Raw genomic sequence first — 24778 nt, 5'->3', positions numbered from 1 at the left:
TCCTGGGGCTGGAGAAGACCCTCCCTCTAGAACCACTTTGCCCAAAAGCCTCCTCAGAGGCCATCAGGGATGGCCAGGATCAAAAAGAGAACAAATGTCAAGTTCAGTGAGTGCGTGGGCCAGGGTCTGGGTGAAGGAGGGATGTTTTCCCTGCGGGGCCTCTGGGGCAGGCTCTGGGTGACTTCCCCTCACCCCTAGCCTGGCTCACCTCACCTTGGGGACGGCTCTGGCCTAGGGGCAGGTGTCTGTACATGCGCTCCAGCTCTGCCCACCCCACAAAAAGAAAGCACATTTCTGTTACTCCTTTCTTTCTGAAAAAGATGCCAGCTCTAGGGGACCATCCAGTAAGGAGGCTCCATAAAGCACTGCCCATGGACCTGGGCTTCACTACGGACTGTGGAAGGATGTAGGGCGTGTCACTCAACCTTCCTCAGCCTCTGTTTCCTCGTCTGTGAGAGGAGGAGAAAAGCTTTTCCTGGGACTGCTGTTATGGGGATTGACTGATGTGAGAGGCTCCAGCAAATGCCTCTTCCTTCACCTGCCTCCCCGGTCTGTCTCCCTCCACCCGTCCTCCTGCCACTTCCTTCCCTTTCCTGAAAGACCCATGTTCTCTCTCACATCTGCCCAGAACACTCTGCCTCCCCCTTTGTACCTGGGTAAGTTCTACTCAGGTTAAAGTCGAGCCACCACTTTCTTTGGAAGTTTTCACAGCTCTGAGTCCCGATCACAGTCCACCCTCTTTTCCTGCTACTTGGGGCCTCCTGGAGGGCCCTGGACATCAGGGACAGCCTGCTTTCCACTGTCTCCTTAGTCCCAGGCACTGGTCTGCTCAGAGATGGAGCTCTGTGCTACTTTGTCAAATGAATAATAATTATAATTAAACCATCATTTGATGCGAAGGGCTGGATTTGAATTCTGGCTCCATCCCCTTCCATTTATGGGGCTGTAGGGAAATTTCTAAATCCAGACCCTTATCTGTAAAACAGGGCTAACAATGTTGCCTTCTTCATAGGGATGTTTCAGAACGAAATATCACAATGCATATGGAATTTCTAGTTGGTGTTTGACACACAGCACAATAAATGTTAGCTACCAGTACTACTCCTAACATTAAAATAATATTAACAGAGTTCCTGTTATGAGATTTCCTGTTCTTTGCTCTCCCTCTCACTTTGGGATAAAAATCTCAGGAGGTCTCAAAAGATGTGATGGTTCTTTTCCCTTGTGTGTAGAGTTTCCCCATATGGGACATGTCAGTGACAGGACTCATCCTTCCATCCATCCATCCTTCCTTCCTTCCATCCATCCATCCATGCATTCATCCTCCCATCCATTCATCCATCATCCCCGCCTTTCTGAGTCCTCACAGGGTACTACAGGACACAACTTCACAAAGATGGGCTTAGAACTCAAATCTCATCACTCAGGAAGAAAGTTTCCTAAGGGTTCTTATTTCTCAAAGTAGCACCCGTGGTGGTCCACTATGCACCTGTCACCTTAGCTACATAATCTCATTTTATCACCACAAGACTATGAGGTAGAAAGCCTCACAATCTCATAGTTGAGGAAACAGTTCAAGATCAGGTAACTGATATTTCCCAGGCTATGCTGGGGTGGGTCTGGAAAGGAGCCCGATGTTGAAGTGGATAGCAGGCAGGGAGAGAAGGCCTTGGGAGGGAGGTCACTGTACAGGGCCCAGGGGCCATGGCAGGAGGAGCAGGCATAGAGCTCGGGGGAGGACAAGTCAGAAGGCCTGAGCTGGAGAGCATCAGTGGAACAGGGACTCTGTGGCAATCCGGAAAGACCCATCTTGTCGAGGTCCTCAGGGGTGGGGTGGGGTGCCTGGGGATTCCTAACAGGATAGGCCACCTCCTCCTGCTACTTTCTCACTCACCCATCCAGCAAAGTGGCACTGTGTCTCATCTCAGGGCCAGGCTGGCACAAAGGATGCAGAGATAAATTGCTTCCTGCTCTGGAGGAGTTCCCAAAGCAATAGGGGACATGGCTCAGAAACATGGTGAGGGTGGCTGTGAGCAACTAAGCCTGCAGAATCCTGGGGTCAAACTTGGGGATCACAGGAGGCTAATGCCATGCCATGCATGGCCATGAAGGCTATGAGGCTGTGGCAGGAGCCTCTCATATACAGAGGGGGGGATCGAGGGTTTAGGGAGAAGGACTTACCCAGGGTTTCAAGGCCAGTTGGTCCCAGGGTGGAAATAAGAATCCAGAGCTCTGTGGTGCATGTGACTCACTTAACAAGGACCATAGGGAGGGCTCCTCGGTTTCAGCATGTTGTGATTTCTGGCTCTATGGTAGGTCCAGAGTAGGGACTGGATGTACTTTGTCACCATTCATGGGAAGAGGGAGTTTTGAAGATAAATGTGTAAGCTGCAGCTGACAGTGGGGTTGACACTTTTATCAATACATAATGTCTTTCTTTGTCTTTTGTAACAATCTTTTACTTAAATTCTATTTTATCTAGTATTTGTATAGCTGCTGCAGGTCTCTTTTGGTTACTATTTGCATAGAATATTTTTCCCATTCTTTCACTATCAACTTATTTGTGTTTTTAGATATAGAGTGAGTCTCTCGTAGACAGCAAATAGTTGGATCATTTTTAAAAATCTGTTTTGCCAATTTCTGCCTTATAACCAGAGAATTTAATCAATTTCTATTTAAGGTAATTACTGATAAGGAAAAACTTACACTCTGCTATTTTGCTATGTGTTTTCTATATGTCATATCTTCTTTGTTCTTCATTCTTCCATAACTGCCTCCTTTTGGGTTTAATTGGCTGACCATTTTGGTTTCCTTCTCATTTCCTTTTCTGTATATTTTTTAGTTATTTTCTTAGTGATAATCCTGGGGACTCCAATTAGCACCTTAAATTTATAACATTCTAGTTTGAGTTAATACCAATTTAGCTTTAATGGTATACAAAAATTCTGCTCCTATATAATTCTGTCCCTCCCCTTCATGTTATTATTGTCATAAATTGCATATTTAAACATCATGTGCCATTTAACATGGATGTATAATTATTGTTTTATGCATTTATCTTTTTAATCATAACTTTTAAAAAGAAAAAAAGAGGAGTTACAAACTCAAAGTACAATAATTCTGGCTTTTGTATTTAATCCTTTTCATAATCTGTCTCTTTACTGATAGTCTCTATTCGGTGAGACGTCATTCTCCACGTTTCCTTTAGTTTTTTGACTATGATTTGAAGTCTTTCTCTCCTAAGCGTAATGTTTGGGCTTCCTCAAGGACAATTTCTATTAATTTATTTTTTCCTGTGAATGGGCCCTACTTTCTTGTTTCCTTTGCATGTCTCATATTGTTTTTGTTGTTGCAAACTGGACATTTGAAATGTAATAATGTGGCAACTCTGGAAGTCAGATTTTGCTCCATTCCTCCAAGAAGTTTGTGGTTGCTTCTTCTTGTGGGTTATAGCTATTTGTTTAGTGACTTTTCTAAACTAATTTTTGTGAAGATTGCATTCTTTGTTGTGTGAGGTCACTGAAGTCTCTAACTGTCTAAAGCTCCTTGCCCCAATTCCCACAGATCTCCCAGTCTTTATAGCTGGGCTCTGTGCGTGTGTGTGTGTGTGTTGCAGCATGTCTTCAATGCTTAGTCGGGTCATTTATAATTGTGCCTTAGCCTTTTTCCTGCTTGTGTGGAGGCTTGAAGTTCAGCTGGAGGTGAGAGCTTAGGGTCTTCTCAGGCCATTTCTGAATATGTGTCTGAACTTGGGCATAATATGACTGTCTATATTCCCTGACATATGTAAGAGTTTTCCAAACCCTTTACTCTTCAAAGCATCTCATTCACCAGCCTTGCCGGCATTTTTGAGTGTCTATTATTTGCCCCAACTAATATTCTTTGTTCCAGGAGGCAGGGGGTGGTTCATTTGCCTTTGAATGTTTTAACCAATGCCTTCAGCACAGCCACTTCTTCATCTTAAAAGAGTTCTGAGTTAGGGAAATTAGAGCAAATGATTTGTGTTAGTTCTTCAGGAAGCCCTCAGACAGATCAAAAGAGACAATCACAATTTTTTTTTGAGAACAAGGTCCATTCTGCTCCATCGGGGCTCATACCAGGCCCCAGGAATCTACCCCAGGATACAAGCTGCCATCTTCAAGATTGCTGCCAAGCTAGGGAGGGGTGATGGGGCAAGCACAAGTTAAAATGTCACAAAGCTCTCCTACTGTGTTTTAGCTGCCTCTTTATTACATGTTTGGTTGGCTGCTGTAAAACTGTGACTATTTTCCAGAGTTCTGATAAAGTTGATTTTTCGACAGTTTTTCCAGGTTTTTTTGGTGTTTTTGTGAAGGGACAGGTTCTTGAGTTTCCTACCCCACCATTTCTCCTGATGTCACTTGCTGATGACAGTTGATACAGTTATTTCCTAAAGTCTTTTTGTGCCAACTTGCTGTATCCTTGGGGAGGTTCCTGTCTCCCTCTGAATCTCAGACTCCCTATCTGTAAAATGGGCAGGATTGGACTGGATGGTGGTACAATGGGAGCAGGAGCTGCGGGCTGGGGAGGGCAGCATCATGGATCTGTGTGAGGCACCAAAAGAATAGAAGCAGAGGGTGGTGGGGAGGGAACACGTGAGAAGGGGAAATGTGGGGAGCTGAGGGCAGATGGCTCAGTGGAACCTTGGTGGTTGGATGGAGGCAAAGAAGAGGGTAAGTAAGTAAGAAGAGGATTCTTGGCCGAGGGCTCAGCATAGAAGCAAAGGCACAGAGATGGGAAGCCCTACCTGCTGGAGCAGCAGTGAGCCCCCGTTTTGGGAGAGGATCTGAATGTGATGCCTAAGTAGGTTCCAGAGTGGGCCTTAGATTGGTCTCCCAGTCCTGGTGCCCAGTCCATCACAGGGGAGGGGGCTTGTTCCACCAGGCTTCAGCTTAGGGTTGGCCTGAATGCAGGGGGTTGAGCCTGGGTGTGGGCAGAGCTAGGCTCTCAGCACCTTGAAGGGTACCCCAGGAAGCTTCTTCCAGCCACCTGGCTTGCTTTATGATCTCTCCCTTCCCACCTCTGCTTCTCTGTGCCTTGCTGCTTCCTCTTCCTGGAATGCTCTTTCTCCTTATGTCTGCCTGGAAAATCGTAACTCCCAAATGTCACCCTTAACCGATGCCCTCAGTTAATAATAACCAACAATCATTCAGGGTCTACTCTGACATGCACTGATCTGAGCGTGTTACACACGTTGGCTTATTTAGTCCTCACTATAAAACGTCGGTGCTACTATTATCCTGTCACCTAAAAGATGAAGAAACAAAGGCACATAGAGGGTGAGGAACATGCTCAAGGTCATACAGCTTGTGAGTGACTAAGCTGGGGTTGAACCTAAGGCGCCTGGCTCCAGAGTCCAACCTCTTAGCCGCCATGCTATCCTGTCTCTCCAGGCCGATCTGTCCCTTATCTTGTGGTACCATTCTTATCTGTGTCCCACTCTAGCAGGCCAGGAGCTCTGAGGACCCATCTTGCTTATCATTGACCCTGTCACCGAGCCTGTGCTCAGTGAAGTTTGATTAAATGGATGGATGGGAGGATGCCTGGAAGTCCCCTACCAGCATTCCTGTGCCTGAAGTTTTGATTCCTGTTCAAATGGATGCCCATGGCAGATGAGCAGGGGGCAGATGTCCTTGTTCTAAGCTTGACTTGGATCTCTCCCAAGAGTAGGATCCCTGAGAGGGCACAGGGAATGGGTAGTAGTCACCGCAATCGGTCAGCTTTGTGCTGGACAGCAAAGGCCTGGGTCCCTGAGGCTGGGACAGGAAATTAGAGTAGAAGGAACTTCCAGGTCCAGCCTGGGCAGCTCTGAGTTCTGTGTGAGGCATCACTGTTTTCTGCCTTGCCATTACCCTCCCCTCCTTCCACCCCAGCTGTTATTTGCTTATTTGTTGGGGGGAGCAGCTGGGCTTCCAGGAGTCCAGATAGTGACAAGGGTCAGAAGCAGAGGAGGATGACAAGAGAAGAGAAAGGAGGAAAGAGGGGAGAAAGACAAAGATAAGCAGGGAGAGGGAAGAAGGTAGGGGTGGGAGAAGGGTCACAGCGCCTGGGCGTTCCTGCCCTCTGACTATGGGTAGGAACAGAGGCTGTTGTGGCTCAGAGCCCAGTAAGGACCCTGGGCCAGGGTCCAGCCCTGTTAGGCCACCAAGACAAAGGAGCCCAGCTTTGGCATGTACTGCAGGGTGAGCTCTGGGCCGTCCTGGGGAATGTCCAGGAATGCATCACCCTCAACCTCTGCCTTCTCCCAGCCTCAGTGGCATTCTCTCTGGGCTGGAGATCACTCCCTGACCTCAGGACTGGACCAGAGAGCAGGCTCTTCAGAAGCTATACCCCAAAGTTGCACCCCAGAAGGAAAATCTGTATCTGCCTTCACTCCCTAGAGGAAACCAGCAAGCTAGAAAAGTCTGTGACGCCTTCAGATTAGTTTTTAAAATCCCTGGAGGGTATTATGCTGTACTCCATAATGCCCCCTCGTTTCTTCTCATAGAAAACATTGACTTTCTCCGAAACTGCGGTCCAGGGGAGGTTCCAGGTGCCACGTTTATTCCGGGCTGCGCGGCTCGGTCTGTAGGCTGCCACTCGCCGCGGCCCAAGCGAAGCAGGCCGGGAATCCCCAAGGAGGTTGAGGTGTTAGGGGTCCCGCCAAGATCGGGGGGCCGAGGCGGAGACCGCCTGGGCGCCCCCTCCCCGTTCCTCCCCCGCGGGCGTCACCTAAGCCGCCGTTGCCATGGGCCCGCGGCAGATGGCCGGGTTTAGGGTTCCCCGGCGGGCGGCGCGCACGGGATTGGGTGAATTAGGAGTCGGAGCCGCACCAGCGCCGGAGCCGCCGCAGGACCCTCGGCGCCATGGACCCCGCCGAGCCCCGGGCCCAGCAGCCCAACAAGTGGGCGCTGGTGCGCAACCTGAACCAGGCGTTCAAGACTTTCGCGGTCATGCCGGTGAGGCCCGGGTCCGGATGGGGAGGGTCGTGCTCTGGGGACCCGCCCCGGGCCTCGGGTTCCCGCCCGCCCCAAGCCGGGCGTGCCGCGGGGTCGCACCGCCCCCTCGTGCTCGCGGACCGCCCTCCACCCCGAGTGGCCCGTGCGGTCCTTGACGTCCGGCGTGGACTTGGCCCGGGCTGCCCCTCCCTGGGCCGGGGTTTCACACCTGGAAAACCCGAAGCGGGTGGGCAAGAGCCAGGCAGGGACTGGGCGGCATCTGGGGGGGTCTCGAGCACGTGGAGCCTCCAGGAGCACGGAGGGTCTTGGTAAGCGTTTGTGCACTGGCTGGCCGGGGGTGGAAGGGGCATGACCAGCGGCGCTGCACTACGACCTACCCTGTTCTTGGCCTACAGGCACCCCTGGCAGGACACTGGGCCCCTTTCCCATCAATGAAAATGGGGTGGATAAAACCAGTATCCCAGAGTCAGTTTGGTGATAAGTGAGAGAGAGAGAGAGAAAAAAAGTCTTGAGATAGACTCTTTTTCATTTCACAAGCAGAGACTGAGCCCCAGGCGCTGCAGGCAAAAGCGGCTAAAGTCCAGCGGGAACTAATACTGATCCTGTCTGGACTCAGGCCTGGAAGAGCGACTTGGATTTGCACGCGTCTCATCTTCACTTGCCCTGATCCCTTACATTTTAAGGCTGGTGAAAACTGAGGTTAATGACTTACCCAGAGTCACACAGCAAGTTAGTGTCATTACTGGAACTACCCAGATCTCCCGATGAGTCTTCACCTTGGATGTGTGCTGGCTTCCCACGGGGGAGCCCCGCCGGGGTTGACGGTGGCTGTGGAAGGCTCACACCAGCAGGCAATGCTCAGACACCTATTCCAGGAAATCAGCACTCGGGGGCTTGTGAGGGCCTGGGGACCTTCTATTCCAGCTGCTCATTTTATAGTGGAGAACTTGGGACTTGCCCCCAGTTAAACTGGCACACTGAGGAATGTCATGCCGCAAATGAGGTCTTCAATTCAAGGTCCCTAACGGGGTGCCTCTCCCACACTCCCAGTATGTAAAGTTGTCACTGGGCAGTGGAGTAGTAGGCACAGGGCCAGAGGCAAGCATGGGCTGCCTGGGACTTGCCAGCTGGACTTGCCCTTTCCAGAAACTCCCTTTTCTCAACTCCCTCCTTGTGCCTCTTTATAAAGCTTCGTGTTCTTTCACTTCTTCCTCTTTCTCTTCCTCCCATCCTTCCCTCCTCACCCACCCTGCGGCTGGTGCAGGCCCTGCCCCCCAGGTGTTCACAGTCTCAGCAGCCACTGACTGGGTGACTGACTTCAGCCAAGTTCCTTTCTCTCTTCGGGCCTCAGTTTCCTCTTCTGTAAAATGAGGACCCTTACAACCTCCACCTTCCTATGCTCCAAGGTCTCAGCATCCTCCCTGAGGCCTCTTGAAGCTGCCATTTTAGCCTCTTCTCTCTAGTTCTGGCCTCCTGGGGACAGCTCTGGGTTAGCAGAGCCCAGTTCTAACCACTTTTGCTTGCTGTATGGCCCTGGGCATTTTGCTGAGCCCCTCTGAGCCTCTAGTTCCTTCTCAAAGGAGGTCTTTTCTTTTGGATATTCTGTATTCCTTGAGTGAGAAACAAGTATTTTCTGCTCCAGGCCCTGTGCTGGGTCAGAGTAGACAGGGACTACTCTGACTTGGAGAGAGCCCTGCCTGTAGTCTAAGTTTCCAGCTTCCCTTTTGGGTCCACAAGCCACCTAGGGCCAGGGAGTCAATAAGTGCTTCCTGTTTTGCCTACAGAGCTTCAAGGCTGAGCCAAATCAGTGTTGGGAAAGAGCACTGGGCTTGGAGTTTGTCAGGGCCTGAATCCTGGCTCTGCCATGAAGCAGTTATTTGGCCTTGTGCACGGTTCTCGTTCTTTGAGTAAAGTGGAGATAGAATCCTCTATGTGAGCTGTCATGAAGTTCAATTAGATAATTACAGGGAAGCATCTAACTCACACATGGCGCATGGTGGGGGAATGTGGTTAGACCAGAGCACAGCAGCATCTGGTGTCACAGCCCAGCCACAGCCCGGCCCCAGGAGTCATTTCCTCTCTATCTCACTCACACAAGCGCACACACACTTTCATAGTCTCACTCACTCTCTTTCATTCTCACACACATTCCTGCCCTCGTGCATACCTAGACACACACTCTCCCGTATACACACGCACTCTCATACTCTCTCACTCACACTCTCACACAGTCTCTCATATGCACACATACTCACATACAAACTTTCTCTTGTTCTCATAGATACTCACTGTCACACACTCACATACTAGTGCACACACACACACTCACACATACTCTTTCTCCCTGAGGCCTTCTCTCTCTGTGGCTCTGGAGAGTCACAAATGAAGTACCAGACCCGGCCCGGCCTCAGGGAGCTCCAGGCTGGGGGCATGGAAGTGGATGGTGATAACCTGGTCTCGTGGTCCCTGGAGGAGGAGGAACGTGGAGGGCTGGGGCCAGGGCAGAGCTGCTCATAGTCACTCTCGGTCTTGACAGACAGGCCGGAGCCCCCCGGGTGGAACAGTGGGGGCAGGTGGAGGAGAACTGCTTGAGGTCGGGCACCCGGCCCTGCAGGCGGGCACCTGTAGGGGTGGGCAGGGGAGTGGCAGGAAGCACTGCTTGAGGGTTTGGGTCCCAGGCGGTTATGACGATTAAATGGGCTGGTATGGGTGCTCAGTAAACACGAATTCTCCTCCCTTCCCTGGGCTTCCCCACTTTTCTGGGAGAAAGCTTGAGTTTGGAGCTAGTCTGTCTCTAACATGAGCTAAGCTCCGTTCACATGAAGCCAGAGCCCATTGTAACACCTGTGGCCAAAAATAGTTAGTTCTAGGGGGCGTGGCAGACTGAAACAGTGATGACCTCAACTAGGAATCACTGAGTCTACCCCTCAATGAGAGATGTGGAAGCAGAAGCTCAGAGAGGTCAGTCACCTGTTCAAGGTCACACAGGGCTTTCCTTGGGGTCCTGTCCTCAGATTTATTTCACTGTGAATCATTTTTATTAGCTGTTATATTTTTAACTGCTGCTTGATAGTAAGTTAAATTTTTATTAAGAGATCTAAATTCCCTCACAATCCTGAGGAATTTGGAATTAGGTAAAAATCTGAACTTTTACCCCCAGGCCAACAAAGTCCTCCGTGTCCTAGCCCCTGCCCACCTCTCTGATCTCCCCTCTCTTATCTGCTCCTGACAAAATGGCCTCTCTGCTGTTCCTTCCTGCCTCAGGGCCTTTGCACTAGTCACTCACTCTGCTGAGATCACTATCCTGGCTGCCTCTTTCCTTGGCTGGTTCCTCCTCACCCTTCAGGTTTCGGCTCACAGGTTTCCTGCACAGAGTGGCTTCCCTGGCTACTGTCCAAAAGTGGGCAGGGTCAGTCATTCTCCACTCAGCGGCGTGTTTATGTCTTTCAGAGCACTTGTCACCATCCAAAGTGATTCTGTTAAACATATTTGCTCAGCCTATTTTCTGGCAACCCAACTTGATCCCAGCATTTAGATCAGTGCCTGGCATTTAGTAGGTGATCAGTACATGTTTGTCAAATACATCTGGGCTGAAAATGGTTATTCTAAGTCCATCTCAACTGACTCACACACTTGATGGGATTATGGCTTCTGTTTGGGTTTTAGATTTGGCTTCCATGAGCCCTTAGTGAGGGCCAGGCTCTGTGCTGGACACTGCAGGGGACACAACCCTCTCTCCTCGAGGTCAGGGCCCTCCCCACAAGCCATGACACAAATATGCTTGAACTCAGTCCATCAGCCCAGCACAGAGCAGTGTCCCATGTGAAACTGTCCTTGTGACTATGAAAGTCAACCCTGGAGGTGATGGAGGCTGCACTGTTCACCCACAGTCAGGGTGACCTGTGCTAATGCCTCCTTTTGGACAGAAGGGAAGTGCTTTGAGTGGTTCGATGTTTCTGCCTAAACCCCACTGAGTCTGTAATACATGTGTGGGCTGTAGAGCAGTAGGGGGAATGGGGCTTTAGACATGCCAGCTGTGTTCCTCAGCTCTTCCTGTCTCTGAGCCTCCACTTGCTCATCTGTACAATGGGTAGAGTAATGGCTGTCATGGAGGAGGGATCAGTGACAGGGCATAAGTATCTAGTCCCAGGCCTGGCACCAGAAGACCCTTAGCAAATGTGAATTCCATTTTCTTCCCTCTTCCATGGTTGGCAGAATAGACTCCAGTGGGTAGTTTATGGGACAGCCTGGAAGGGATGTCCCTCCCTCTCGCTGCTTACCTGACTTGGGGCTCTCTGTCACCCACAGGGGGACTATGTCTGGATGGACCTGAGATCTGGGCAGGAGTTTGATGTGCCTATTGGGGCGGTGGTGAAGCTCTGCGACTCTGGGCAGATCCAGGTGGTGGATGATGAAGACAATGTAAGTAGCCTCCCACCCAGCTCCCCCATGCCTTGGGGAGGACAGAGGTGGAAAGGTCACCTGAGGCCAGGGCCAGGTAGTGACCTCTCAGATACTCCCTCCACCTCCCCATGGAGACTTCCCCACTATCTCAGCAAGAGAGAACATCCACTCCTGCCTCAGGCTGCCTGTTCTATGTCCAAAGCATTTCACTTCTTTATCTCTGGAATTAGAGATGTGTCTGTGTGTGCCTCTATGTGTCCGTCTGTCTGTGTGTACTGGGGGACGGCACTGCACCAGACTGGGAGCTCCTAAAGCACAAGGGTGCCTTGGGGCCAGACAGATTGGCCTCAAATCCTATCTAACCCACTTATTCACTGTGCAACCTTGGCCAAGTCGCCTTGCCTTCTGTACCTCCATCTCCTCTTCTATAAAATGGGGATAATAATGACTATCTCACAGGGTGCTGACCCATAAGTGAGGTCACATGCATGGCACATCTCAGCACAATTAGCATCTGGAAACACCTGTCGTCCAGCTCTGTTGGGTTATAGCATCAGAAGGCCACATGAATTCATTGTTCATCCCGACATACGCTGGGAATCAGTCTAACAGATTAACCCTTTATTTCATGGGCAATGGAGGAAAGGGAAGCAGGAAGTGTAAGCTTGGTAGGTGGAGATAGTGGGGTCTTGGGGGAGGAAGGAAAGGAGAAGGAGGGTAGTCTGGATGTGGGCCCAGAGGGGAATGCGGGGCCTCTGAACATGTGTGCATGTGTCTGTGCATGCGTGGGCTTGGGTACCTGTGGATGGCACAGAGCACAGGGTTGCCACTTAGCAGGATCCTGAAAGACCCTGTGAGATTCAGTTCCACCATAACTTGGGTTGTTTCAGGGGCTGTGCTGGTGCTGGGGAGGTAAAGATAAGACTGAGTCCCTGTCTTAGCCTCCTAGTCTGAGGTGAGAGGATGGGAGACAAAGAGGGTGCAATGACTAGGAGCAGAGGCTGGACCGGTGGTGAGATGAGGGGGTTCAGAGGCTTGGAGGCTGGATCCCAGACATCAAAGGCACAGAGCATCATGAGATGCCTGCAGCCCTAAGGAGTACCCCTCTCAGCGTTTGCAAAGCCCTTTGACCCACATTTTCTCTTTGGATCCTCATAGCATCTGTGAAAGGCAGGGAAGGCAGCAAGTGTTACCCCATGGCGAAACTGAGGCACAGCATGGGCCCACCTGACTAGTCACACAACTAGTAAGTGATGGTGCTGGGATTAGAACGCAGGACCTCTGACTCCTGTGCATGAATTTCCTCTTTCCACATCTCCATGGCAGCTTTGCCTCCTCAGCATTTGGGGCTCAGTTTCTGTTAACCAAGCTTTTGTTTCTTGGACTTTCGAACAAGAGCATCTGCCACATCACTCCTGGGACTCCATTCTAGGTCTGGGACCCGGTAAGAAGCTGCTATAAGATTGTGGCCACAGAAGGAGGAGGCGGCTTAGGCTGGGCTGGCAGCACTGCAAGGGTCATGTACCTGCCTACAGCTTCCAGGGTGGGGCCTGGGACTCTGCCTGCAGGCTCGAGTTTCTCCTGGCTCATGTTGCATGTCAGATGGTGTCCCATAACTCTGTGTTACTGGATCCCAGAGGTCCCCTCCTACTCTGCCCCTTCCAAGGTCCTGACAGTGGGAGCTGTAGAAGGAGGAGGAGCAGACCCCATATGCCCCCTCTTGCACAGAGCCTTTCCCACCCCCATTTGCCTACCCAATACCAGGCCATTGTCTTTCACCCATCCATCATCTCACAGACTCCCAGCTACTTGAGGACAGGGACCAGATGAATTACTGCTGGTTCCCCAGACCTCAGCCTAAGGTTTGTGCAGAGAAGGTTCTAGGTAAAGACCTGCTGAATGAATGAATGAATGAATGAATGAATAAAAGAGTGTGGTTTCAGTCCTCACTGGAATCCTGACACTGCCTTTGCCCAACCATTCCCATTGCTACATCCATCCCTCCTTCCTTTCCTCTGCAAAGCACGTGGCCCCGTCTCTCCAGCTCAGTCCCAGGCTGGCCCTTTCCCTAATGCTTCCAGTCCCTGCAACCAACCATGCTCTCTCCGTCTCATTGGTATTCCTTTGAGGCCAGGCCTCACTTTCTGGTTACACTTTGGCCCATGTCATAGGAGCTTGTAGACTTTGAGCTGAGGGATGGTGATCTCGGTTGGAGGCGTCTACATGCAGCAGAGAGGTGGGGAGAGGCCCAGCTCTGCCATTTAACTCATCATGCAGCTCTGGGCCAGTTTCTTTATCTCTCTGAGTCTGACTCACTTGTAAAACTGCGTCAGTCATTCTCTGCTATATGATGTTATCAGTAACAAATGGAGGCATATATCTCCTTTGTAAAACTAGAATACATTAGAATAATAATACCCAGCATTTGTTGAGCAATTTATAAGGCACCAGTGCTTTATAGACCTGGCAGAGGTAAGCCATCACAAAGGTTAACTATTGTATCAATTAGTCCTCCCAACATCCCCAGGAAGAAGAGGTCATTGTTATAATGAACCTGTTATAATTATAGTATATATGATTATTATATATATATATATTATATCATGGACTGTTATAATATAAAATCTATATAATTTTGTAGATGAGGTGGTGGAGGCTCCGGGTGGCCAGGTGACTTGCACAGGGTGATAGGGCTGCATGGGGCCAGAGCCTGGCTCTAAACCTCTGGCTGAACTTGTGGTGGAAGAACTGCGGGTGCCAGAGGCAAGGTAGGAGGGGCAGACGGGAGCCCTCTTCTCCACCAGCCCATGCTGGGGCCTAGGACTGAGTCAGGGAGTGGGGGCCAGGCAGAGGGAATTTTCCATCTGGGTCAGCTTTTCTCAAGAAACAGGGAGTCTAGCAGAGAGGAATGTTCCACACAGGATTGGAACATCTAGGCAGGCTCTTAGACTTCCCCGCTCAGTCCGCTCATGCCTTGGGGAGGGCCCTGTAAGGACCTGCCCTGGTTGGAAATGCTCCCAGCCCAGGAGGAGCCGAGAATGCCTGGGAAACCAGAGTCGTGGGCTCAGGCCGACCCTGCCCCTGACCCCCCTGGGGGCCTCTGTGAGGCCGCCATCCTGCGCTGAGCTTCAGCTTTCTCATGGGAAGTGAGGGAGCTGGAGTAAGGGGTTTCTGGAGCCTCGCCGTCACTAGGACTTCTGCTTCTATTCAGACGTGACCCCCAGCAATTGCTCACCAGCCATCTGCCCCCATCAGAGATTCCGGCCCTGCGCAAGGCACATGAACCAGGGATGTATCCCACATAGACTCTGGCCTCCACGAGCTCTCAGACAATGGCAGCCAGTGTGACCGCTGTCTTGCTCAGAGGGAGACCCAGGTGACATATGAGCCCAGACAGGCCCGACACCCTGGGGTGGGAGGGGGGTGATGGCACAAGTGGAGCCTGTGAAGCCTTGTCAGGGAAGGCTTTAGAAACTGGGAAAGATCAGAGCTGAGCCTTAAGGTAGAGGGAACAAGATGAACAAAGTCCCAGAGTGACCACAGAGGGACGTGAGACCAACCTTCCCTGGCTTGGAAGTACAGGTGGTGGCGGAGCACAGGCTAGGAGTCCCTGTGTCCAGCTCCTCCAGGCCTTGAATGCCGGGCTGTGGGGCAGGGGTGGGTGGCGGAAGTTGGTGGGGAGAGGTAGGGAAGGGCTCCAAATTCCTGCGTGATAGGCTCAGACTGGTGCTTGAGGAAACTTCCAGGTGGATCAGGGATTGGAGAAGAGAGCCAGAGGTGAGAGGCAGGAAGAGGCAGGAGCCAAGGCCAGCTGGGGGTGAACTGGGTCAGGACAGGGGCTTGAGGTCGACCCTTTCGAGGGTTGAATGGGCAGGACTAGGTGACTGGTTGGATTGGGGTGGGGGTAGGGAGCTGATGTCCAGATTCCTGCTGGTATCTGGCTGAAAGCGGGTGTGGGAGGACATGAAACATCCATCGTACCTACCCACAACCTTGAAGGCTTGATATGGGAGGTGGCGGGAGGCAGGGAGTGTGTGGAGAAGGTGCTGGAGACTACCTGGGGGAGGGGAGGCTCCAGAGCACGGAGGAAACCAAGGCTGCCCTGAGTCAGGGCTTCGCTAGCTCTGCTGCTCCTAGAAAGAGCCAGTGCTACTGCCCAGATGCCCACCCACCTGCCACCTTGTGGCAGCCTGAGATATTGCAGGGAAGAGGAGGGGAAGCTGGGAAGGTTGACAGGCAGAGAAGGTGGAGTTTCACCTTGAGCTCACAGGTACTGAAAGTTCACCGGTTTCTCCACATACTTCATCAACAAGCCCCATCGACCATACATCGAATGGGTCCTCTTCTCCTCATCTCCACCGCTACTGCCCAGTCTTCTGCCTTTTCCTCCAACAAGCTCTCATTAGCCTCAGAGCCTTTTATTTTTTAAAAAATACCAAAAAACACCAAATGCAAACATTCTTAACTTTTGATCATTCTGTTCTACATATATAATCAGTAATTCACAATATCATCACATAGTTGCATATTCATCATCATGATCATTTCTTGGAACATTTGCATCTATTCAGAAAAATAAATAAAAAGAAAACAAAAAAAATTCATACATACCATACCCCCCACTCCTCCCCCTCACCGATCACCAGCATTTCAATCTATATTTATTTTAACATTCGTTTCCCCTATTATTCATCTTTATTCCATATGTTTTACTTGTCTGTTGATAAGGTAGATAAAAGGAGCATCAGACACAAGGTTTTCACAGTCACACAGTCACATTGTAAAAGCTATATCATTATACAATCATCTTCAAGAAACATGGCTACTGGAACACAGCTCTACATTTTCAGGCACTTCCCTCCAACCTCTCCATTACATCTTGACTAACAAGATGATATCTATCTAATGCGTAAGAATAACCTCCAGGATAACCTCTCGACTCTGTTTGGAATCTCTCAGCCATTGACACTTTGTCTCATTTCACTCTTCCCCCTTTTGGTCGAGAAGATTTTCTCAATCCCTCGATGCTGAGTCTCAGCTCATTCCAGGATTTCTGTCCCACGTTGCCAGGAAGGTCCACACCCCTGGGAGTCATGTCCCACGTAGACAGGGGGAGGGTGGTGAGTTTGCTTGTTGTGTTGGCTGGAGAGAGAGGCCACATCTGAGCAACAAAAGAGGTTTTCCTGGTGGTGACTCTTAGGCTTAATTTTAAGTAGCCTCAGAGCCGTTTGCTTTTGCTGTTCCCTGGACCTGGGATTCCCTTCCCAGCACATCTTCTCATAGTGATCTCTTTCTCATCATTCAAGTCTCACCTCCTCAGACCACCTGTCGGGATGATTCTCAATTACATAGGCCTGTTTTCATTTATTCTTGGAACTATCTGAAATTACTTTTCATGCACCTTGCTTACCAGAGCCTGAATTTGAAGCCAAGTCTGCCTAACTCCAATTATTACACTTCCCTCTCTGCCTTGCAGAGTGACTGGGGGACTCTAATCCATTACAGCAGCCCCTGTGCCTGCCCTGCCCCCGTTCAGGTCTGCAGGGAGAACTTGAGAAGAGTGCTGTTGGGTGGGCGTGGGCGGCACCACCCTCAAGGACTCAAACATGATAGACCCGATGGTGTTTGGCAGCAAGAGAGGACCAGACCCGTACCGGGGTGGCACAGAACTTGGACCCTCGCCCCTCCCTGGTCCCTTCCCCTGTGACGCGCAACCTGGGCCCCGGGGGAACGACCTGACGGCGGCGCGGGTCCCTCTCGGCAGGAACACTGGATCTCCCCGCAGAACGCCACGCACATCAAGCCCATGCATCCCACGTCTGTCCACGGCGTGGAGGACATGATCCGCCTGGGGGACTTGAACGAGGCGGGCATCCTGCGCAACCTGCTCATCCGCTACCGGGACCACCTCATCTACGTGAGTGCTTCCCAGTCCGGCCCGCAGCCCTGCCCCGCCCCAGGTGTTCCCGCTTCCAGTGATTGCCAGGCCGCTGCAGGCCACTGGGGACCCGGACTCCTCTTCCCGCAGCGGTGCAGTCTGTCCTTCATCCTGTCTTTTGCTCAGCGGCTTGCGTGGTCTCTGGTTGGGGAAGGGAGCGGTTTGTTCCGCAGGTTCACGTGCCTCCCCTGAGGCCTTGATACCTCGGGGAAAGCAGAGCAGGGTCAGCGTGAGGCTAACGCTTTGCCCAGGGATGCGGGACCTGCTGCCCTCCTGGTTTTGTTATAGGATCTGGGCCTGCGGGATCCTCAAGACCGAGAGAGGGTGGGTCAGGTCGGGGCCTTGTATACTCAGGAAGGGAGTGGAGGAGTTGCTTCCCCATCCCCCAACCCCTCCCCCCCCCCCCCCCAAAACACATAGACCTCATTTCTCCACGTTGAAGTTCAAGAAGACAAGTAAGGGACTGTTTCACTTGCTAAGAGTTTACCCCAAGATGGTAGATAGGCTCAGAGAACCTCAGAACAAGAGGGGCCTGTGTTGATCAATTCCTTGGAAGTTTCTCAAATTTTTTGGTCTTGGGAGCCCTTTATATACTCTTTAGAATTATTCAGAACTCCAAAGAGCTTTTTGTTTTTGTTTATATATCTATTGAAATTTACCCACATAAATATTAGAAATTAGAAGGTAAAATTGAGAGATTTTAAAAATATTTATTAATTCATTAAAACATAACCGCATTAAATCCATTACATGAATAGCATGTTTATATGAAAAATAACTATATTTTCCAAAAGAAAAAAATTAGTAAGAACTGTGGCATTGGTTTACAATTTTCAAAGCTCTTTAACATCTGGTTTAATAGTAGTTGGCTGGATTCCTATACATTCTTTGCATCCAATCTGATGTGATACGTTGTTTTGGTTGAATTGTATGAAGAAATCTGGCTTCACACAGAGATGTAGTTGGAAAAGAGAAGACACTGCAGAACTCTTGAAAGGGCTTAGGGGACCCTCATGGGTCTTTAGACCACACTCTGAGAACTGCTGATCTAGTCTGATAGCCCCATTTCACAGACAGGGAAACTGAAGCCTCACAGGGTTTAGTCACATCCAGAGCTATGCGCAGGAGGCACTGCATGCCTCTGACCCAGCCCCACCCTCAAGCAGCTCAGGGGACAAGGAAGCCACGATGTGTGTGGCTGCAACAAAGAGAGAGCAGGAGGGAGCCCCTTGAGGTCAGGACAGGGCTGGATTCCCTCTGGGTCCCCAGGCCCAGGACAGGCTGGCATTCTTGGGGGACGGGTGGGTGATGAGTGCCTGAGAGAAGGGCCGAGCGGGTGCTGGGGCAGAGGGGAAGGGCCCCCTGGCTGTGAGTGAGTCCAGTGGATAGAGACGGTGTTTAGGCAGAGGCCACGGCATGGGGAGAGGCTGGAGCAGGATTGTGCAAGGCAGGACCATGTAGGGGAGGTGGGGAGATGGGGCTGGGAGGTCTGAGGGAGCCCTGGGTGCCACCCCAGAGGAATCTCAGCAAGGAGCTCTCAAGGCTAAGGGTCCAGCTCCCTCAGAAGCCCTGGAATGGCCCCTCACCTACCAGAATGGCCCTCAGCTGAGCTCCCCACTCTGGGTCCCTCTGCCCAGCTTTGGGCTCCCAAGGAAAGAGTGAACCCAGACCCCCAATGCCTACTGCTGTCGGCACAGCACATGGTTTTTGCAGGGAGCCTTTCTGCACTGACACAGCGCCCCTCACTCTTTCCTCACCCAGTCCTTTCCCACCACCGAACTCTGAGGGGGGCAGGGCATGGATGGCTCCTCTAGAAATGATCAGTGCCACCCGCCAGAGGCTGGAGCTAGTGCTCAGCCCAGGACAGAGGCACCCCGTGGGGACCTACTGGTGTCTCCACCTTAGTTCTTGCTCCTCACTCGAGAGGGGAAGTGGGCCCTGGGGCTCCCTGTGGCCCCTCACCCAGGCCTGGACGCAACCTAACACTTGGGTCTGAAGGCAAACCTGGGGCCTGCACACCCACCTGCCCTCCCAGGACGGCCACCGCCAGGGCTGACACCCAGTCGTTGTATCTGTGCTGAGGCCTGACCCCAAGGCCCAGTGTCCGACAGGAGGATGGGGTGAGCCCCTTTCACGGGGGGGGGCGGGGTGAGATGGAAGTTGTCCCCCCCACCAGGGACTCATCCCCTTCCCCCCAGACCCATGTCTGAGAATAACGATTTAGTTGTTTTGCTGGCAAACTGGCCGCTTACACGTGAGGAAGTCAGCTGGTGGCTGAGTGAAGGGACAAAGGCAAAAGCAGGGTTTATAAGGGAGAGGAGGGGAAGAAACCTTGGACAGTCTGGGAACAGTGAGTCTTGATGAAATTTTCGAGGGGCGGGGAGTAGATTCAGTCTTTGGCAGCCTGCGGAGAGCTCAGCCTGAATAGTATATCTTTGAGTAGATTGACTCTGAGATCAAAGAAATAATCCCAGAGGTTTGTGGATTCTCCAGAACACCCTGAGATCTGCATCATTTGCCCCATTAGAAGTTCCCTGTTTCCTGGGTGAGGGATGGAGGTGCGGGAAGGGGCTGGGGCTTCCCTTATGGAGGGGTTGGGGAAGGAGCTGTGGCGGGGGGTGGGGGTAGTATATGAGCTGCCTTCTTATTTAGAGACTCATCGTCAGGACCCAGAGGGTCCCCAGCTCTGATAGCTCATGGCCCTAAGACTCTGGGTGTAGGTCGGCTGGGGATCCATGCCCAAGAATTGCAGGATTCAATTCCTGGATTTGCTGAATCATGATTCTGTGCTTAGTGATGAGGCAGGATGAGAGAAGGGCTTTTATGAAGCAACCAGACTATTGTTCCACCCAGAAACTGTACCAGTCCGTAACAATGGCAACCCCCGGTTGCTGCCGGGATTGGGTTACTCTGGGTGGCAGGCCCACGCACCCAGGATTTCCTCAGGTTACCGGGAGGCTGGCCCCTGCCCCGGCCAGCTCTCAGCCTCAAGCCAGGCAGACACTCTGTCCCTGACTCTCTGCCTTGGACTTGCTTGCCTCCAGCTGGCCTGTCCCCAGGAACCAGAGGGAAGCAGGCCAGGACCACCAACAGCCCCACAGACCCCGGATGAGGGGAGGCCCTCCAGGGTTACCGAGGTCCTCCTCACTGGGCAATTGCAGAGACCAAGGGTCATCCCTGAGTCCTGCGGGGAGTAGATGACTGGTGTGGGAACCAGGCTCCCTGAGGCCGAGCAGAGGCTGTAGCCCTGGTCTGGGAAGGAGAGGCCTGGGTATGTGGCCCTTGGGCATCCTTGACTGTCTCTGGTCTCAGCCTTCCTTGCGGAACAGTGGGGAGATTTCATGGGGTATGTGAGTCCCAGGATGTGAGTCTTGGCTCCATACCTGCTGAAGGAGATGGTCCAGAGCTGGCAGGCCTGGGGGCTTCCTGAAGGAGGTGGGGCTCAAGTGGAATTGATTCCTGCCAAATCTCCTGGGTTTGTCTCTGTCCCCAGAGAGCCTCCGTTTTCTCTGCCTGGGGACTTGGGGGCCCCTGGGGACCAGATGTCCCAGGTCCTTGGCTCAGGAGTAGCTCCTTATCTTTCCCTTACTCCAGGCCCTGGCAGGTTTTATTACTGCAGACTTGAATGAGAGGCCTCTGCTGGGGAGTTGTTCATTAACCCTTTGCTGACTGTGGACCTTTAGGACAGTGGCCAGAAGGGCCTCAAGGGGCAATGCTGAGATCTAAGGGGACAGACAGACACAGTGGCCCAGAGAGGGCGGGAAGTGGGTCTCATCGCCCAGTGACCAAGCCCCCTCACTCTTTATCCCAAACCCCTGCCGCCAGCTCTGCAGGCCCACAGGTGCACTGTTGGGATTTGGGGGAGCCCAGTGGAGGAGCAGGAGCTGGGGTCCTGGTGCCAGAGCCCCTCATTCACCTCGTTCCACCATTGCTTTTCTGCTGTGTGGCCTGGGCAAGTCCCTCCAAACGCAGGCTCCGTTCTCCCACCTGGAAAGGGGAACCTGACTCACAGTGGCCTTCTGAGGAGTGAGGCAAGTGATGGCGTGACAGCTGCGGGAGGCTGGGAAGTCCTGCTCCCAGTAGCGGTCTCTCTGGCAATTGACTTGTCCTTGCCCTTTTGCAGGAGAGGGGTCTCCTCACTAAAGAAAGGGGCCTCTTTATTATTATTATAGTATTATTTTTATATGGGCAAAAGTGTTATAAAATGGAAAAGTTTTCCTCCCACCACAGAGAAGACCCCTCATTAATTTCTTATGTATCTTGTAAGAGACGGGCTCTGTCGGAAAATCCCCCTCTCTCAACACACACACACACACACACACACACACACACACACACACACACTGCCTGTGCTTCTCCCACTCAGCCACATCCCCGGCCATCCCTGCTGTCAGCAGGGGCAGAGCGAGGCAGGCGGCCTCAGTGTCGCTCAGGGGTCTGGTCCTTCAGCTCCCTTGCTGCTGCTTCCCTGTGGACAGAAGTCTATGCTGCCCACTCAGTGGCTTCTCCACTCATTACTTTAGTCATTCAGCAAAACTTTGTGACCTAAATACATGCCCTGGGTAATGAGAGGAAAACGAGGCTGCCTGGAATCAATCAGGTGAGTGAAGCAAAGGGACATGTGTGGGGCGTGATGGGGCACAGGGGCAAGGCACCTGCCTTCCTGGAGGAGGCGTCATTAGTCCCGAAGGATGAGTAGGAGTTAGCCGGGTAAAAGAGGCAGGTGGGAAGTCCAGTCCTGACCAGAGACAGCAGGGGTGGAGGGTGGTGCTTTTAAACTGAAAGCTGGAGAATGACACGGTCAGATTTTTTTTAAAGCTCACCCTGGCTCTGAGTGGAGGACAGATTATGGGAGGTGGGGGGCAAATGTGGAAGTGGGAATCCCAGTGGGAGACTACTGCAGTGGTCTGCTCAAGACATGATGGTGCCTCATGGATGGAGGATGGTGGGGGTGGTGTGGGAAGTGGGTCTCCACTCTGGGCGATGGGTGGTGGTGGTGGTGCTATTTGCCCAATTGGGAAGGCTGATGGGGAGCAGGTGTGGAGGTAAGGACGCACTCTTGTTTTGGACAAGCTGGCAGACATGGGGGACATCGAGGAGGCAGGTGGCTGAGGGGTCTGATCTCAGGAGGGTCCTCTGGGCTGTACGCAGAGTGGGAGGGTCGTGGCACTATGGGTGGGAGATGCCTGCCGGGGGCGGGGTGTCGGGCATTGGGTTGAGAAAAGGGTGCAGGCCCCAGCACCCCCATCTCCCCCTCCCACACTGCCCCTGACCTGCACTTGGGCGCCAAGCCGGCTCTCTGGGACTCCCTGTCTGACTCTGACACCGCTGTCGGCTAGGTCATTAGACTCGGAAACAGCACATTGGCCTCCAGCCTCCGTGCCTGCCATTCACCTCTACGGCTGCCAGGGAGACCTTTCTCTAGCGGGCCTCCCAAATGTCACACCCTTTCATGCCTCTGCGCCCGGCGCCCACGGATGTGCCCAGTGGCCCGACCCTCCACCCACCAACATCTTCCCTCGAGGAATCCAGGTGCCCCCGTCGGAACTCCCACCGCCCCAGGCTCCCCTTCCTTGGCACCCCCTCCCCCCACTTCAGCCTCCCTGCTGCCTCAGTAAGGGGCTGTTGAGTGAATGCTTGGAGTCAGCCTTATGCCACGCGGAGATCACGGACCAGGTGGTGGAGCATCAAATCATTAATAAATATTGAGGAAAAGGAAGGGGCCACTCATGGCGACCGCTCTGTGCCAGGCCCCCATCAAGGTCATGCCCTTTAATCTTTACAGCAGACCTGGGAGGTGGGCGTTAACCATCCTCCTTTTACAGAAGAGCAAGCCGAGGCTTAGAAAAGTGAAATGACGTGCCAAAGGGATGTTACTTGTATCCAACTCACAGTCTGGCCCAGGTTTCCTACCCGGGAGGCCAGAGTCTATTTCCCACAGCTGGACAGGGCAGAGCTGCAGGGGAGGATGGCTGAGGGGTCTGGGGTGCGGCTGGCTGGGCTGGGAGTAGCAGGTCCTCATCTGAGAAGTTGGTCTAGTCCTGTACCCTGTGGGATGATGTTCATGGGGAATGCCCCTGTCTCCCCCATTCCTCACTCACCAGTTCTCTTTCTCCTGCTCTTGCACTTTCCAACCTCAGACCAGCTGTGGAGGGCGGGTGAGTGTGGCGCTGAGAGCTGCCAGCACTGGCTCCAGCTTTGGGCTTGTTGGCTTGGCCTGGCGGCTCCCCCCACCCTGCCTCCATCTCTCCCTGCTTGGGCTCTTGCCACATAGCCAGCCACCATCGTGAGCCTCAGCTGAGTGGGTATTGCCCCCTTGCCTGCCTCTGGCCATGGGCTGCTTGGAAGAGGAGGTTTGGGTGGGAGGGGAGAGTCCTCCTGAGCCCACAGTGGGGCAGCGACTGGCCAGGTCTCATGGCGTAGACCTGGGTTGGTGCCCGGCCTAGGGCTGTTCTGCATAGCCACCCCGGCCCCGGGGTAGGTCTGCCCCTGGCATGCAGTGCCCATTGCAGCACTTTCCCAGCATGGCCACGTTGGGCTGAGGTTGCTGGGGCATGGCTACAGCTCTGGAGTGATGCACTGAGTTCAAGCAGGAGGGACAGGGCTGCTATCTCCCCTGAGCCAGCCGCCCTTTCTTTGTCCCTTCCTCCCAAGGCCCAAATGTCAATACATCATCACCAATTATAGTCTGGGCCCGACCTTTTCAAGATGGGGGTCGGGGAGCGTGGAGGAGGGGTTAGTAACCCCTGAGTAGCTCATTCTGCATTGGTGGCCTGGGGGTGGAAGTGGGGAGGACAGGCCATACCACCCTCTGGGGCCCACAGTAGGAAATCTTGTTCATGGGTGTATAATATGTCTACTAACAGAGGAACCCAGGTAGAGAGAGTCTCCCCCAGGAAGCTTTCTGGGTGCACCTGGCCCCCATTGCTACCCAGAATGACTGGAGGTGCTGGGTCCCCATGACCCAGAAGCCCCCTGCCCTGGGGCAGTGCTGCAGAGATTGGGGGTCCACCCAGTCCCCCAAGCCATATATCCAGGCACCTTTAGTTCTGTATAGCTTAATTTTCACACCCTCCCCACCAGCCCAGCCTCCAATCTACACACAGTACTGTTTGTGAATGTCACTCCAAAAGTTGGGGATGCAAAACTTGGGGGAAAATGTGAGAGCCAGCATTTGAGGAGTACCTACTGTGTGCTATGAATTTTAAAATAGACTCTCCTTTATTCTTCATAAACAGTTATATTATGCCCATTTTACAGATAAAGACAAAGAAATCGAAGCTTAGAGCTTCTCTCTCCCTCTCTCCCCACTCCCCAACTCACTTCATCAAATGTTAATGAGCCTGGCTTTGAGCCTGATCCAATGCCAGACTGAAAGCCCCACCCAGAGTTCTGACCCAGGTCCACCAACTCCAAAACCAGTGCTCATCCTGTTGGAAAGATGGAGCAGGGCAGCGTCTGAGAGCTTTCTAGAGTCAGA

At 52.5% G+C, this 24778-nt stretch overlaps 1 protein-coding gene across 7 annotated transcripts in view; it reads left to right on the top strand.

The window, feature by feature from the left end:
- The window catches only part of MYO7A (myosin VIIA), an 85462-nt gene that overhangs the window by 4104 nt on the left and 56580 nt on the right, over positions 1 to 24778 (top strand). For all 7 annotated transcript variants that reach the window (XM_077113501.1, XM_077113500.1, XM_077113498.1 and 4 more), the window contains exons 3-4: positions 11265 to 11378; positions 17125 to 17277. In XM_077113501.1, coding sequence (XP_076969616.1) covers positions 11265 to 11378; positions 17125 to 17277 — 267 coding nt within the window. The remainder of the gene's footprint in view (positions 1 to 11264; positions 11379 to 17124; positions 17278 to 24778) is intronic.

This window comes from Tamandua tetradactyla, chromosome 8, assembly GCF_023851605.1.
Source record: "Tamandua tetradactyla isolate mTamTet1 chromosome 8, mTamTet1.pri, whole genome shotgun sequence".
NCBI lineage: Eukaryota > Metazoa > Chordata > Mammalia > Pilosa > Myrmecophagidae > Tamandua > Tamandua tetradactyla.
The sequence above is the reverse complement of the archived record's forward strand: the minus strand, read 5'-3'. Positions and strand labels throughout refer to the sequence as shown.